Raw genomic sequence first — 13,694 nt, 5'->3', positions numbered from 1 at the left:
TTTTCATAAACGATATAGTAACGGCGGTCTCAGGAATGGACCTTTTCCCTCCATCCCTGGGCCCAAGGAAAATATCCCTACTACTATACGCGGATGACATGGCCATACTATCGATAACCCGCATTGGACTCAGGAGGGCCCTAGCAAGGCTCTCATCTTATTGTGCTACTGAGAAATTACAAATAAATTATGCCAAAACCAAAATCATGGTATTTGGCAAAAGGTCACCAAAACACAAATGGGCAATCAACGGTCACTCAATTGAGCAATGCCGGATTTTTAAATATCTCGGTGTATATTTTACTGACTCTCTCTCCTGGAGAAAGCACATAGAACAAACCAAATTGGCCGCTCTCAGAGCTAGTGGAACAATTCTTAACTTCTATCGCACAACAGGGGGTAATCTAGTCTCCCCGGCTTTAAAAATATTCCACAGTAAAGTCGTCTCCATGATGCAATATGGAGCCCCAATTTGGGGATGGGAATCCCCTCTGCTTGACCAACTAGAGATAGTTCAAAATAAATTCTTTAAAAAAATCCTACTCCTCCCCTCATCAACTCCAGCGGCATTAATTCGGGCCGAAACTGGGACACAATCAGTCAGGGCAAGGATCCACTCAGCTCTTTTAAATTTTTGGAAGACACCTATGGAAATCCCATTAAGAGAAATGTTAAAAATCAATGCAACAAATGTGTGGACGGACAAATTTTGGTCTGCCCAATTAAACAAAATTTGTCAACTTTATCATTTAGATTGTAAAGCCATTCAAGATCCCTTTATTAAAGTAAGCATTAAGGAGGTCATTCTACGGCACACTGCCTGGACTGACAGGTTAGCCCTAATAAATTCTAATTATGCAAGATGGTACAGCCTCTTCAAAACTGAGCACACTAAAGCAAACTATTTTGACCTCCTTATCTCAATAAATCTGTGCCACGCTTACACAGCCCTGAGGTTCCAGTCAATGCCTACGGCATACCTGGCCGGACAACATAATGGGGTTCCTCAGGACCAAAGACTGTGTATCTGTAATGCCCCAGAGGTGGAGGATCTCCCGCATTATTTGCTAACATGCCCATTATACAACCAGCCTCGGACCAAATTCTTGGAAGAGGTTCTGATCCATGCGCCTGAAGATCCACCCTATCGTATTTCTCTTCTCCTTTCAGATAAGGACCCTGGTATAACATTCAGGGTAGCCCTATTTGCCCTAGCTGCAGTGAAACTGCGGAGGAAATGTTTACTGGAGCTAGGATATACTAGTTAGATAACTCTTCCTGCTATTTTGATTTTAAATATTTTTTTATGATTTTAAATGTAACATTGAAAATATTTGTTTGTACCAAATGTATTTCCTGTTTGAGGCCTATGGCCAGACAGTAATAAAATGATTGAAAACAAAGATAGACTTTGTTCTAGAAGTTCCCTAGCCTTTGGAGGTTGGGATGACACTGAGAATACACTTAATTAGATGTGCATGAATTAGAAGCTTTGTGCATGCTGTTTCTCTTTTTAACAAGTCTTTGCCCGACAGGTCCTGAGCCATGGCAGTGTGGATCCAAGCCCAGCAGCTCCAGGGGGATGCCCTGCGGCAGATGCAGGCCCTGTATGGGCAGCACTTTCCCATTGAGGTCCGCCATTACCTCTCACAATGGATTGAGAGCCAGCCATGGTAGGTGAGCGCGAGGCCCAACTGCCCAGGACCACCTTCAGGTTGCCTTGGTTTTCCAGGCCTGCTTAATGTGCCTCCCAGGTGTCCCTGATTTATCCCAAATTTTTAAACGCTTACTCATTGTTCCGTCTGTCACTATTTTTTCCTTCTGGGTCTGCCTGTAGTTGTATCTCCCAGCTGCTGGAGACAGTTGTTGGTGCCCACATAACAAGTAAACACCACCAGTTCTTCTCTCCCAGCTTCCTTATTCTTCTCGGAAGTGTGCAATTCTTGGTTGCTTCCTTTAAAGACATTCCTTTACAGCAGGCATTCCTAGCTCCATAAAGCCTTATGGAGGGGCCTCTAAGGGCCTTCCGGATGTCCTTTTTATTGTGGTTTTGGGGTGGGCATAAAAAGTGATGAATGTTCCAGATAAAAGTACATGTAGCATTTAAAAATAATAGTTTGATAACAATTAATTAATTGAATACTTCAGCTAGGCTGTCTCTTTTTAATGGAAAGACTGATGTTTAAACCAACATCCAATTAGATTATATGTACATCTGTCATTTATATTTCAAATGTGGGAGGATGCTGATAATGAGTTGCAGGAGAAAAATTCCACATGTGTCTTGTTTTAGCGTTATAACTTTATGCACATTGAAATGTCAGATCAGAATGCCAAATAGGTGAACTTCCATACACTTTCAAATAAATGCCTTAGTGCTTGTAAGAAATCAAGAGAGCAGCAGTTATTTCAGATAAATTGACACAGAGTACAAGCAGGGCCAGTGGCAATCCAGGTGGAACCCTGGCCGAGGGCTCCTGTGGCCCTGAAGGGCCCTCCTTAGGGTGGGAGGGTAGCACTCCTGTTCTGCGGTCAGCGTCAGCTCCCAACTCTGCCACAGATCACAGAGAGGGAGCTCCCAGGCACCTTCCCAATACTGTCAGTGCGGGTTTCAATAAGCCTGCACTCATGCCCCACCTGCCTCTCCCGTCCCTTTGAATGATGTCTGCAGTGTGCGCACATGCCTACCATCAACCAGGATGGTGGGGGGCTTCCTTAAGGGGCTGATGCTGCCATCTTGGTTGATGGCAGACATGCACATGCAGTGTGCATGCTATTCAGAAGGATAGGAGAGGGCTTATTAGCCCTGCATCGTCTGTATGGAGGGGTCGGGCTACAGCTTTGCAGGTCCAGGGAAGGGTGGTGCCCAAGGGCCCAGCCCTGCTTGCCCCAGCCCTGCATACAAGGTAGCGTTGCCAGGTCTCCAGTTTTCAACTAGAGACTCTGGATTGTTGGCGTCCTCTCCAGGTGAGTCACCTCAATCTCCGGACTCTCAGCTTTCTTTAAAAAAAAAAAAAAAAAACCTAGGTTTCTAAGTGGTCTGTTTCATGAGATATACACCAGAATGTCAGCCACTCCCCCGCAATGTCTGTTAAATGAGCTCATACCTGGCTGCTCTATCCCGCCCTTTCAAGTTTGTAGCCAATAAGTCAGGGTTGTGATTGACAAGGGATTTGTTGACCTCCAGGCAATAGCTGGAATCCATTGCAAGTCCAGAAAACTTGTTTTTTTCCTGTGACTGAAAATCTCATAAACTGAATAAGCTAAAATCTTTCTCTCTTGTGTGCAGGAGATCTAAATTCCATTACAATGTGTTATGCTTTTCTAATTATGAGGAGTCAAACAAGTTTAAATTTTCCTGGGCTGTTGGAGAGGGCAGTGTTTTGAAAACCTTCCCAATATGAAGCTTTAATCCTATACTTTAATTCTATAATCCTATTAGTTGAGTGCTAATCCCATATACAGGACTTACTTTTGAGTAGACATGGTTAGGATTGTGCTGTAAATTAATGGGACTTTTGAGTGAACATATCAAAGGATTGTGTTTATGTTATACAATCTTTCCCTCCTCCTTCAGTTCTATTTTTAAAGCAAATAGGCAGGGTTTACTTAGGTGTCACTGCTTTTACTATGTAGGAAAATAGTACTGATTTTATTTTACTTGTTAAATGTTCTGCAATGACCAACTGGTTGTGACAATAAACTATATGGGGTGTATGTATTTTACATCTCCAGTGCCTGTGCATATAGAGCCTTTCCAACATCCCTGTGTGATAGGGTTACATCCCTGTGTGGTAGGCAGTTCACAGCAAGCAATAAATCCCTTTAGAATCCAATAACCATACAAATGAATATAAAATAGTTGAAAAACAGTTTAAAGTGGCATGATTCCAAATTTTGGATTGGGTGAGTGAAATTCCTTATCACTTGAGGTTGCAGTTCTGTGCACGCTTCCCTGTTTGAGTACGCCGTGTTGAATACATTGAGACTTGCTTCTGAGTAAACATGCATAGGATTGCACTGTAAATATATTTACAGGTTGTATAAATAATAAACATCTTTGACAGTCATGCTTATATATGTATTTTTTTCATACTATGTCCCTATAAGTATCTGATTTCACACTATGGCTGTACATTATTTCCTCTACATTTTAAGTGTGTTCTTCTTCCTTTGGGTGGTCATTGTTCCCCTCTGTTGTTTTCATCCTGAGGGGCAGTTTAGGCTGAGAGATGGTGAGCAGCCCATGGTCACCCTGTAAATTTTATAGCTCATTTCCATTTTAAAAAAATTAATTGAAACAATTTACATGCAGGCAAAGTTTATGAAGTAGATCCACACAGTACATTTAAAGCACATCCAACTAGCATTAAAGCACATGACTTCCCCCAAAGAATCCTGGGAAGTGTAGTTTCCCCCTCACAGTTATTGTTCCCATCACTCTTAACAAACTGCAGTTCCCATGATTCTATGGTGGGATTCACATGCTTCAAATGTGTGTTTGCTTGTTTATTTATTTTATTTGTATCCCGCCCTTCCTCCCAGCAGGAGCCCAGGGCGGCAAACAAAGCACTAACACACTTTAAAACATAATAAAAACAGATCCTAAAATACATTAAAACAAAACAGCATTAAAAACATTTCAAAAAACAACCTTAAAAAGGGGTTAAAAACATTATTAAAAACATATTAAACAATTCTAACACAGATGCAGACTGGGATAGGTCTCAACTTAAAAGGCTTGTTGAAAGAGGAAAGTCTTCAAAAGGCACCGAAAAGATAGCAGAGATGGTGCCTGCCTAATATTCAAAGGGAGGGAATTCCACAAGGTAGGTGCTGCCACACTAAAGGTCTGTTTCCTATATTGTGCAGAATGAACCTCCTGATAAGATGGTATCTGCAGGAGGCGCTCACCTGCAGAGCATGTTGAATGTGCTTTAAATGAATGGTGTGGATCTGCCCTAGGTATGCTGTGCATTCATTAGTGAATTGAATTTTTATATATATATATAAATATATATATTTAAACAGGGGAAGGGCTGTAGCTCAGTGTTAGGGCATATGCTTTGCATGCAAAGATCCAAAATTCAGTCTCTGGAAAAAACTATTGCCTGGAATGCCAGTGCTAGTCCATGTCATCAGTACTGAGCTAGATGGTACCAAATGGCCTGACTCGGTATAAGGCAGATTCCTTTGTTCCTAAAAGTGGAAACAGACTCAAGGGCCATAGTGGCTCCAACATTTATTTATGTATTTTATTTACAAAATTTATATACTGCTTTATTGTAAAAAATCACAAAGTGGTTTACAGAAGGAATTGAAACAATAAAATTATTGGCAAATACAGTTAAAGACAGGTATTTAAAAACATTCAAAATAGTAAAACCAACAATGAATTAAAAACAGATAAAAACCATAAACGCTTCTACATGCCTGGGTAGGCTTGCCTAAACAAAAATGGTTTAGCAGGTGCCAAAAAGAGTACAATGAAGGTGTCTGCCTAATATCAATAGGCAGAGAGTTCCAAAGCGTAGGTGCTGCCACACTAAAGGACTGATTCCTTACAAGAGCGGAGCAAGTACTGTGTGGAACCCATAACTTGGAAAGCACACCTTGAACTTGGTTCATAGCAAATCGGCAACCAGCGCAGATCTCAGAGCAGAGGTATTATGTGCTGATAGGGTCTCATTCACGTCAGCAATCGTGCACTAACTGCATCCCCCAAGTCAGGTTGTGTTGCATGGGAATTTCTGTGACCTTGGCTGCCTGGCTGCCAGAATTGTTTTAGTTTTGGGTTTGGTTAGGAATCCTGACTGGTTGTGGGATGCTGAGTTTTCTGCCTTACTCATAGGAATCTTGTTGTGTGGTATTGCATTTAGGAAACGATCACTATCTTTTTCTTTTTCTATTTGCATTTCATTTACCTTTAACCAGGGCTGTGGAGTCGGTACGCCAGACCTTCGACTCCGACTCCTTTATTTTTCTACTGTCCGACTCCGACTCCTTCATAAATGGCAAATGTATATTAACTAGTAATAACACATTTACTGTAGTAAAATGGTAGCACAAGGCATTTCATCACCACGTGAATCCAGAGCTTGGAAAAGTTACTTTTTTGAACTACAACTCCCACAAGCCCAGTCCCTGGGGCTGATGGGAGTTGTAGTTTTAAAAAGTAACTTTTCCAAGCTCTGGATTCATGTGGTGGTGATGAAATGCCTTGTGCTACCATTTTACTACAGTAAATTTGTTATTACTAGTTAATATACATTTGCCATTTATGAAGGAATCTGAGTCGGAGTCGGTACATTTCTACCGACTCTGACTCCACCCAAAATTGCTCCCAACTTCGACTCCAACTCCGACTCCACAGCTCTGCCTTTAACCTCACTCCCTTACATCCATGGAAGCGACAATAGTGGTTCCATGCGCTCAGCTCAACCCCCTTAAACCCACTGATGAAGCACCTTGTTGTGGTTGCATGAGCGTTTGTTTCTTGCCCAATAATGGTAAAAGAGAATTCACATACTGGGAAGTGTGGCTGCAATTGCTGTTGTTCCCAAGCTACTGCCTGTGATGGTAGATCAAACCATGTGTGTTTTCTCTCTGTCAATTATTATTCACTGGAATTGGGTCAGCTGTCAAAGTGAGTTTATTGCAGCCCACAGGGTAGGCAGAAAAGGGTAGAGAATCTTCTTCCTCATTTCTCAAAGCTTTTTCTGAAGTGAAGGGTCAAGTCTGTAAAGACGTTTGGAGCAGCCATGTTAAAAGGCAGGGGAAGGACATTTGCAGGCAGGGGGTTGCCAACCCTGCTTCGATATGGATATCTTTGCAGAGGATCTCAAGTCAAGAGAAGTACTGTTGAGCTCTATGGGGCTTAGTCCCTTAGTAAGTGTGTTTAGAATTGCAGCCTTCAGGGCATCCATCTTTACTCCTGAGTGTTCCCATCTGACATCTCCATAACACTAGGCTCCTTTCTTCCTACAATGGCCTTCTGGTGTCTAGACTGGCCCGAGGGCACTTAAACCCTTCTTGCCAGAAGCAAGTTGGCTAGATTAAATGTTCCCTACCCAGGCTTCCTAAGCAAGTGAGAAGGAATGATTCCATCAACTTCAGCTGGACCTGAGAACACCATCTTTTAGATAAGATTTCTATCTTAATTTCCAATTGGAGAAATGTTTTGGTTTGAATTGTATTTTCCAAGCAACTGTGGTGCTTTAAGTATCATGCTTAATGACATCACTAGGGCCCACCCCTGAAATCTCAGGGTTTGGGATGCTTCTGACCTGGCAACCTTAATACAAGGTCATGGGCTTGTTACCTGGCAGAGGGTTTCTGTCCTTCGCTTGAAAGTCTGAAAGTGGTGAGGTTTACTGCCCCTGGCCTTTTCAGTTTGGGATAGGCCAGATAGGCAGAACCAGGAGTTGCCCTCAGGGACGGATAAATGCACACCTGGTCTGTATCCCAACTGGCAGGGACTCCATTGACCTGGAAAATCCTCAGGAGGGTGCCAAGGCCACACAGCTGTTGGAGGGACTCATCCAGGAACTGCAGAAGAAAGCTGACCATCAAGTGGGCGAGGATGGCTTCCTTCTGAAGATCAAACTGGGCCATTATGCCACACAGCTGCAGGTAGGTTCCAGTGGCTTGATTATGGTGTTTTTGAGAATGTTTGATACATGCTGCACTCAAAATCCCTCATGAGCAATGGGCTGTAGACTGCAACCAAAAAGGATAGATACCCAACCTAAATGGTCTCTGAAAAACTTTTGTATTACTTCTGAAGCTGGCTGATAAAATAAGTAATTCTATTGAATTTGGGAGGCCTGCATCATCAAGGATTCTATTCATTTCATCAGTCTAAGATCAGCAAGATACATATCTGTACAATATATCTTGTAGGTCAGATTTATTATTTACAAGATCTGAAAACATCAAAAGAGCTCAGGAACATCCAGCTACCAAAAATCCAAAGTACCCACTGAAGAAGACCTTTACAGGTTGAAATGTGTTTGGGAAAGATATAGTACAAGATTTGAATGCAAGAAATGTATTAAGAATATTTTATTGCCATATATGATTTTTTATAATTGCTAGCTATTATATATTAAAATTACATTTAATTCTTTAGATGTTCTTATAGATACGTTACCAAGCCCATTTGAGTTTTTCAGATATGCTGTAGAGGCACTAGCTGTTCCTCCTGACTTCTTCTACCTCACCTCAGGCTGTTTGTTCTCTCTTTATTTACAGAATACATACGAACGCTGCCCCATGGAACTTGTGCGTTGCATCCGGCACATCTTGTACCATGAGCAGCGCCTAGTGCGAGAGGCCACAGATGTGAGTGGAATATAGTATTGGGAAGGGTGTGTGTGTGTCTGTGTCTTGGTCTGTTTAGTTTTGTTCCGACCTATATGTTTATGCAGGTGAGGCGGAAGGTTATTTATTTATTTAGATTTATATCCCGCCTTTCCTCCCAGTAGGCAGCAAACAAAAGCATCAAAGACAGTCTAAAATGTCATAAAAACAGACTTTAAAATATATTAAAACAAAACATCCTTAAAAAATGTTAAAACAAAGCATTTTCAAAAATATTTTTGTAAAAAAAGCTTTAAAAACATTTTTTAAAAAAACTTTAAAATGCATTAAAAGCAATTCAAGCACAGATGCAAACTGGGTTAAGGTCTCTACTTAAAAGACTTGTTGAAAGAGGAAGGTCTTCCATAGGCGCCGAAAAGATAACAGAGATGGCGCCTGTCTAATATTTAAGGGGAGGGAATTCCAAAGGGTAAGTGCCACTACACTAAAGGTCCGCTTCCTATGTTGTGCTGAACAGACTTCCTAATAAGATGGTATCTTCAGGAAACCCTCACCTGCAGAGCACAGTGATCGACTATTGTGTCTGCACGTAGCAGTGACTTCAACCTTTTTTTTTTTATACACCCCACTGCCCGTGCCTGCAGAGCCCCTCCCCAGCTAGCAATCTAGCTGATGCCCTTTCTCAGAAACACCTGCAGATCAACCAGACCTTTGAGGAACTGCGCCTGGTCACTCAGGACACCGAGAACCAGTTGAAGAAGCTTCAACAGACGCAGGAGTACTTTATCATCCAGTACCAAGAGAGCCTTCGCATACAAGGTGTGTATGTGGAAGGGGAGACAGGTGGCATGTCACTCTGCTAAGCCAAACAAAGGGCTATAACTCAGTGGAAGAGCACGTTTCGCATGCAAAAGATCCCAGGTTCAATCCCTGGCATCTCCAGGGATTGGATTCCTGCACTGAGCAAGGGGTTGGACTCGATGGCCTTATAGGCCCTTCCAACTCTATTTTATGATTCCAAGTAGGTCTTGGAAAGACTCCTCACAGAAACTCCAGAGAACCGCTGACTGTAGAGTGGACAATCTTGTAGAGTGGAGTCTATGATCTGGTTTGATATATACTTCCTATGTTCCAAAGCTGATCTGTTCAAGCATGGTGATAAGCAGCTAAGGAGACAGGGATGGATGTGAAGCATCCCCAGCTGGCAGGTAGCAGTTATACATTGACTCAGGAGTGGGCCTAATACTCTCTCCTTTCCCTTCTTAGCCCAGTTTACTCAGCTTTCCCAGCTAAACCCCCAGGAGCGCATAGCCCGTGAGCCTACTTTGCAGCAGAAAAAGGCATCCTTGGAAACTTGGCTGCACCGTGAGGCGCAGACGCTGCAGCAGTATCGTGTGGTGAGTACCACCATCTCTAACCACGGCCAACTTGCCTGCCTGCCTTCCTTCTACGCTGGCATTGTGCACCTGCTCATTAGCCTCTAACTCCTCTATGCACATCTCCTCTTCCTCCTCCACAGAAGTTGGCTGAAAAGCACCAGCAGACACTGGCCCTGCTGCGCAAGCAACAGACAATTATCTTGGATGATGAGCTGATCCAGTGGAAGAGGCGGCAGCAGCTAGCAGGGAATGGAGGGCCTGCTGAGGGCCCTTTGGATGGCTTGCAGGCCTGGTAAGTGTTGGGTGGGGAGGGAAAAGGAGATGAGAAAATGGGACTTCCTAGCTACTTGCACACTTAGTGAGTGAGGGGGTGAAGGCTTAATTCAAGGTTCACAGTTTTAAATGTCAGGGGCCTGATCTTTGGAACTTTAAGTAAGAATCAAAAAGAGATTTTTCTTGAGCCATGTCCAGAGTGCATTGAGTAACAAAGTGCTCTGTGCTAAAGTAAATCATTATTCAGTGGCAAGGTAATACAAATTGTTTAATATGAAAAGGTGAATTACACAAGTTTAGGCAAGGAGGCTGTGTAGAGCAGTGATGCCCTGCCCCTTGACTGTTGGAAATATTATTCAGCCACTTCTCTGGTACCTGAGATTCATCTGGCATGCATTTCAAGAATATCTTTGAAGCCGTAAGGGCTGGAAACATACTTTAAAAAATAAGAAAAGAAAGCTGAGATTCTTAGCAGTTTGTATGCTGTAGCTTTTCTATGCTTATACAGAATCACAGCAGATACACAGTCCTGATCATAGCTTGAATATACGCATCTCCGAGATCAGGGGTAAAGGCTGGCAGGTCACATCAGAGGTAATAATTACAGGCAAAGTGAAACTACTGCACTTCCTGGGGGGGAGGGTTGTGTGTGTGTGTGCAAACTAAGGACTGGATTTTAGGTGAAGGGCATGGCTGGCGTGTATATCTCCTGATGTGATTCTGGAAATATATGTAGGCAGGCCTTGGACTAGCACTTTGCTGTGTCCTCCCATGCGCTGCTTTTTCCTCTGAAAGTTGCCTCCTCCTAATGCCACAGTGGCGGAGTTTCAAGGAACAAGGTGGAATATTCCATCCTAAGTGACTCTCTACTTACAGCAGGAATCATTTTTTAAGAACAGTGCTGCATCAATTGTGGCAGCAATAAATAATAATAAATTGTTTTTTTTAAAAACTGTTCAGGTGTGCCATTCTAGATGCTGAATCTGTAACAACTCTGACCAGAGACTGAGCTATTCCATCCCAATAGTGACAAGAGCTGCTACTTACATTGAACACAAAGCACTAATTTTCAGCTCAACTTGGGAGCTGCTGAATGCAATCCCTGACTCCCCAGACATTCCCGGCAGAGTCCTGCAGGATTACATCTCTTCCCTCCCCCCCCACTTGTGCTCAGCTCTTCTATGAGTCAGCAAGTTGAGATAGTCTGCAAGCTGAGATCTCGTCTGGAGATACGGACGTGTTGGTGCCATTCATATACTAATGACATTTCTGTCTCTCCTTTTACATCCTGCAGTCTCAGTTTCAGCTTAAATTTATTGTTGATCCAGCAACCAGCCTTTACAACATCACACCACTGAAAAAACACAGTTGGGCTCGTATCACCAAATAAAAACCACAATTAAAATTGGGTACAGTTAGTGAAACAATTTGGCAGGGTCCTATTATTGCATAATAGGTTTATATGGTTATCACTTGAAACTCAAGACAACACTAATACAGGGCTTGCTCACTATCCTACCATAGTTGAAGGCTGGATATGGGTGAGCTGACCAGAACCTAAATCCAGACAAGATCAAAGTGATGATGATTGGTAGGGCTGTGGCTGGGGGGGCATGGACTAGATGCCCCTTTTCACTGGGGAACCTGTGCCCCTGCAGATGTTACTGTACTCATACTCCCATTAGCCCCAACCAGCATGGCAGTGGTCAAAGATTGTGGGAGTTTTGGCTGAGTCACAGATTACCAACCCCTGGTTTACACATAAACAGTGACTCATATTCAGTTTTAGGTTATTCCCAACACTATGCTTGGATGTGTAGATTGCAGTAGCAGCTGGGCGGGGTAGCTTTTGTTCATTCTAGCCCTTCCCTTTCCCCTTCCGTTTTTGAACCTATATGCATAAGTGTCCAAAGCAAGAGTGTGAATAGGATGTATTGGCAGTGACCTGGGCATCATCAGGAAGTGTTGTGTGGAATGAGGCCATCTCACCTATGGCATCCTGCCCACCCCATTCCCTGAAATCAGCTGCATCTTTCTCTAGGTGTGAGAAGCTGGCTGAGATCATCTGCCAAAACCGTCAGCAAGTGCGCCGTGCTGAACATCTGTGCCAGCAACTACCCATTCCTGGGCCCATTGAGGAGATGTTGGCTGACCTCAACACCACTGTCACAGACATCATTTCTGCCCTGGTTACTAGGTAATTTGGGCGTTGGTGGTGGGGACATTCTTGCTAAAAGAAGGGAAAGTCTTCTAGGGGAATGCTATCTGGGTTTGAATGGACTCTTGTTGTTCAAAGATACAAAGTAGAGTTATATGGCATTCCATCGGTTGACAAACAGAAAGGTATATTAATTGACATTTATTAAAAATAGATTAGTACATAGATCAGTAGCAGTCAGAACTGATTACATAAGTAATATTTGTTTTTTTAAAAAACGTATCTGCCTTTCCACAGTAGAGTCTGCAAGGTAGCTAATGTAAATATATAAACTGTAATTCAGATAAAAAATTAAAGCACACTAAAAACGCATTTGAAAAATTAAGATAAACTGCAGCGGCAGAAGCAGCAGATAGTAGTGTATGTATACCATTTATACCACCAAACCTGGACAAGTCAGGTAGTTCGAACTAAGGTGGGGAGTTACCTCTTGTATTTGTGGTGTGGATTCCTCATTTTATTTGCAAAAATGTTATAGTACTCATTGGATGAATTACAAAGCCAGCTTTTCCTGTATTATGCAAAGGTGCCCTCACTGCTTTCTCCACATACAAAACTTCAATGCTTTTTACATCTGGTATGGAGAACCTTTGGCCCTCCAATTGTAGCTGAACTCCAACTCCCATCATCCCTATATATTGGCCTTGCTTGCTGGGCTGATGGGAATTGTAGTTTAACAACATCTGGAGTGCCAAAGGTTCCCCATACCTGTTTTACAGCCATTATAGAGAGCTTGAACATAGTGAGGTATAGCAACTAGTTATGCAAATGATTTTCTTTGCAATTTCCTGTCTTTTGTAAATAGTGACTTTCTTCTGCTCTCCCCTCCTCCCTCTGCAGCACTTTCATCATTGAAAAGCAGCCTCCCCAGGTGCTGAAGACCCAGACCAAGTTTGCAGCCACAGTAAGGCTGCTGGTTGGGGGAAAGTTAAATGTCCACATGAACCCCCCACAGGTGAAGGCTACCATAATCAGCGAGCAGCAAGCTAAAGCCCTACTGAAGAATGAGAGCACCCGCAAGTATGCATAGTCCTCACTTTTCACATGTGGCAGCGAAGCTGAGTGATTTTGCAAGGACAGGGTGGGAGCTGTGTGGGCATTCATGCAGTTTAATTCTGATAAGAAAGTAGTAGGAGTTAAACATCACACCTGGAAAAAATATTGGTAGAGGAGATAAAGGCAGTAATTCTTCACTGTTTCATGCAGGGAGGGGGCAGGGAATGCGACTGAGGCCCAAGGACCAAGGACCCCCTTCTAACCCATTCTGTCTGGCTGTTGGGACTCTCTCCAGGCCATACCCTCACAGGTCTTGCTTCATATCCGCCTTGCATGTCTTTTGCCTGGCTGGAACGTGTCCTTGAACTCTGAGAATGCCCCTTGCTTGCCCAGATGGAGGCTAGAGAGGGTTGTGTGAGCATGTGTAGCAACTAGCTACTGTACAAAGGTAAAGTTTACCTTCATTGCTTCACCCATTTTTGCCTCTGGCCCTGCCATGACTGGCA

At 43.0% G+C, this 13,694-nt stretch overlaps 1 protein-coding gene across 9 annotated transcripts in view; it reads left to right on the top strand.

Moving 5' to 3' along the window:
• The window catches only part of LOC133367235 (signal transducer and activator of transcription 5B), a 79,491-nt gene that overhangs the window by 51,503 nt on the left and 14,294 nt on the right, over positions 1-13,694 (top strand). For 6 of the 9 annotated variants that reach the window (XM_061591229.1, XM_061591227.1, XM_061591230.1 and 3 more), the window contains 8 exons: positions 1,536-1,673; positions 7,476-7,632; positions 8,254-8,343; positions 8,967-9,141; positions 9,589-9,719; positions 9,842-9,993; positions 12,016-12,171; positions 13,033-13,212. In XM_061591229.1, coding sequence (XP_061447213.1) covers positions 1,546-1,673; positions 7,476-7,632; positions 8,254-8,343; positions 8,967-9,141; positions 9,589-9,719; positions 9,842-9,993; positions 12,016-12,171; positions 13,033-13,212 — 1,169 coding nt within the window. In that variant the 5' untranslated portion in view covers positions 1,536-1,545. Of the gene's footprint in view, positions 1-1,535; positions 1,678-7,475; positions 7,633-8,253; positions 8,344-8,966; positions 9,142-9,588; positions 9,720-9,841; positions 9,994-12,015; positions 12,172-13,032; positions 13,213-13,694 lie in introns of all 9 variants that reach the window. The other 3 variants (XM_061591223.1, XM_061591224.1, XM_061591222.1) reach the window with 1 other exon arrangement.

The sequence above is a fragment of the Rhineura floridana genome, chromosome 11 (genome assembly GCF_030035675.1).
Source record: "Rhineura floridana isolate rRhiFlo1 chromosome 11, rRhiFlo1.hap2, whole genome shotgun sequence".
Taxonomy (NCBI): Eukaryota; Metazoa; Chordata; class Lepidosauria; order Squamata; family Rhineuridae; genus Rhineura; species Rhineura floridana.
Note: the sequence above shows the minus strand (reverse complement) of the source record. Positions and strands in the feature narration are given on the sequence as shown.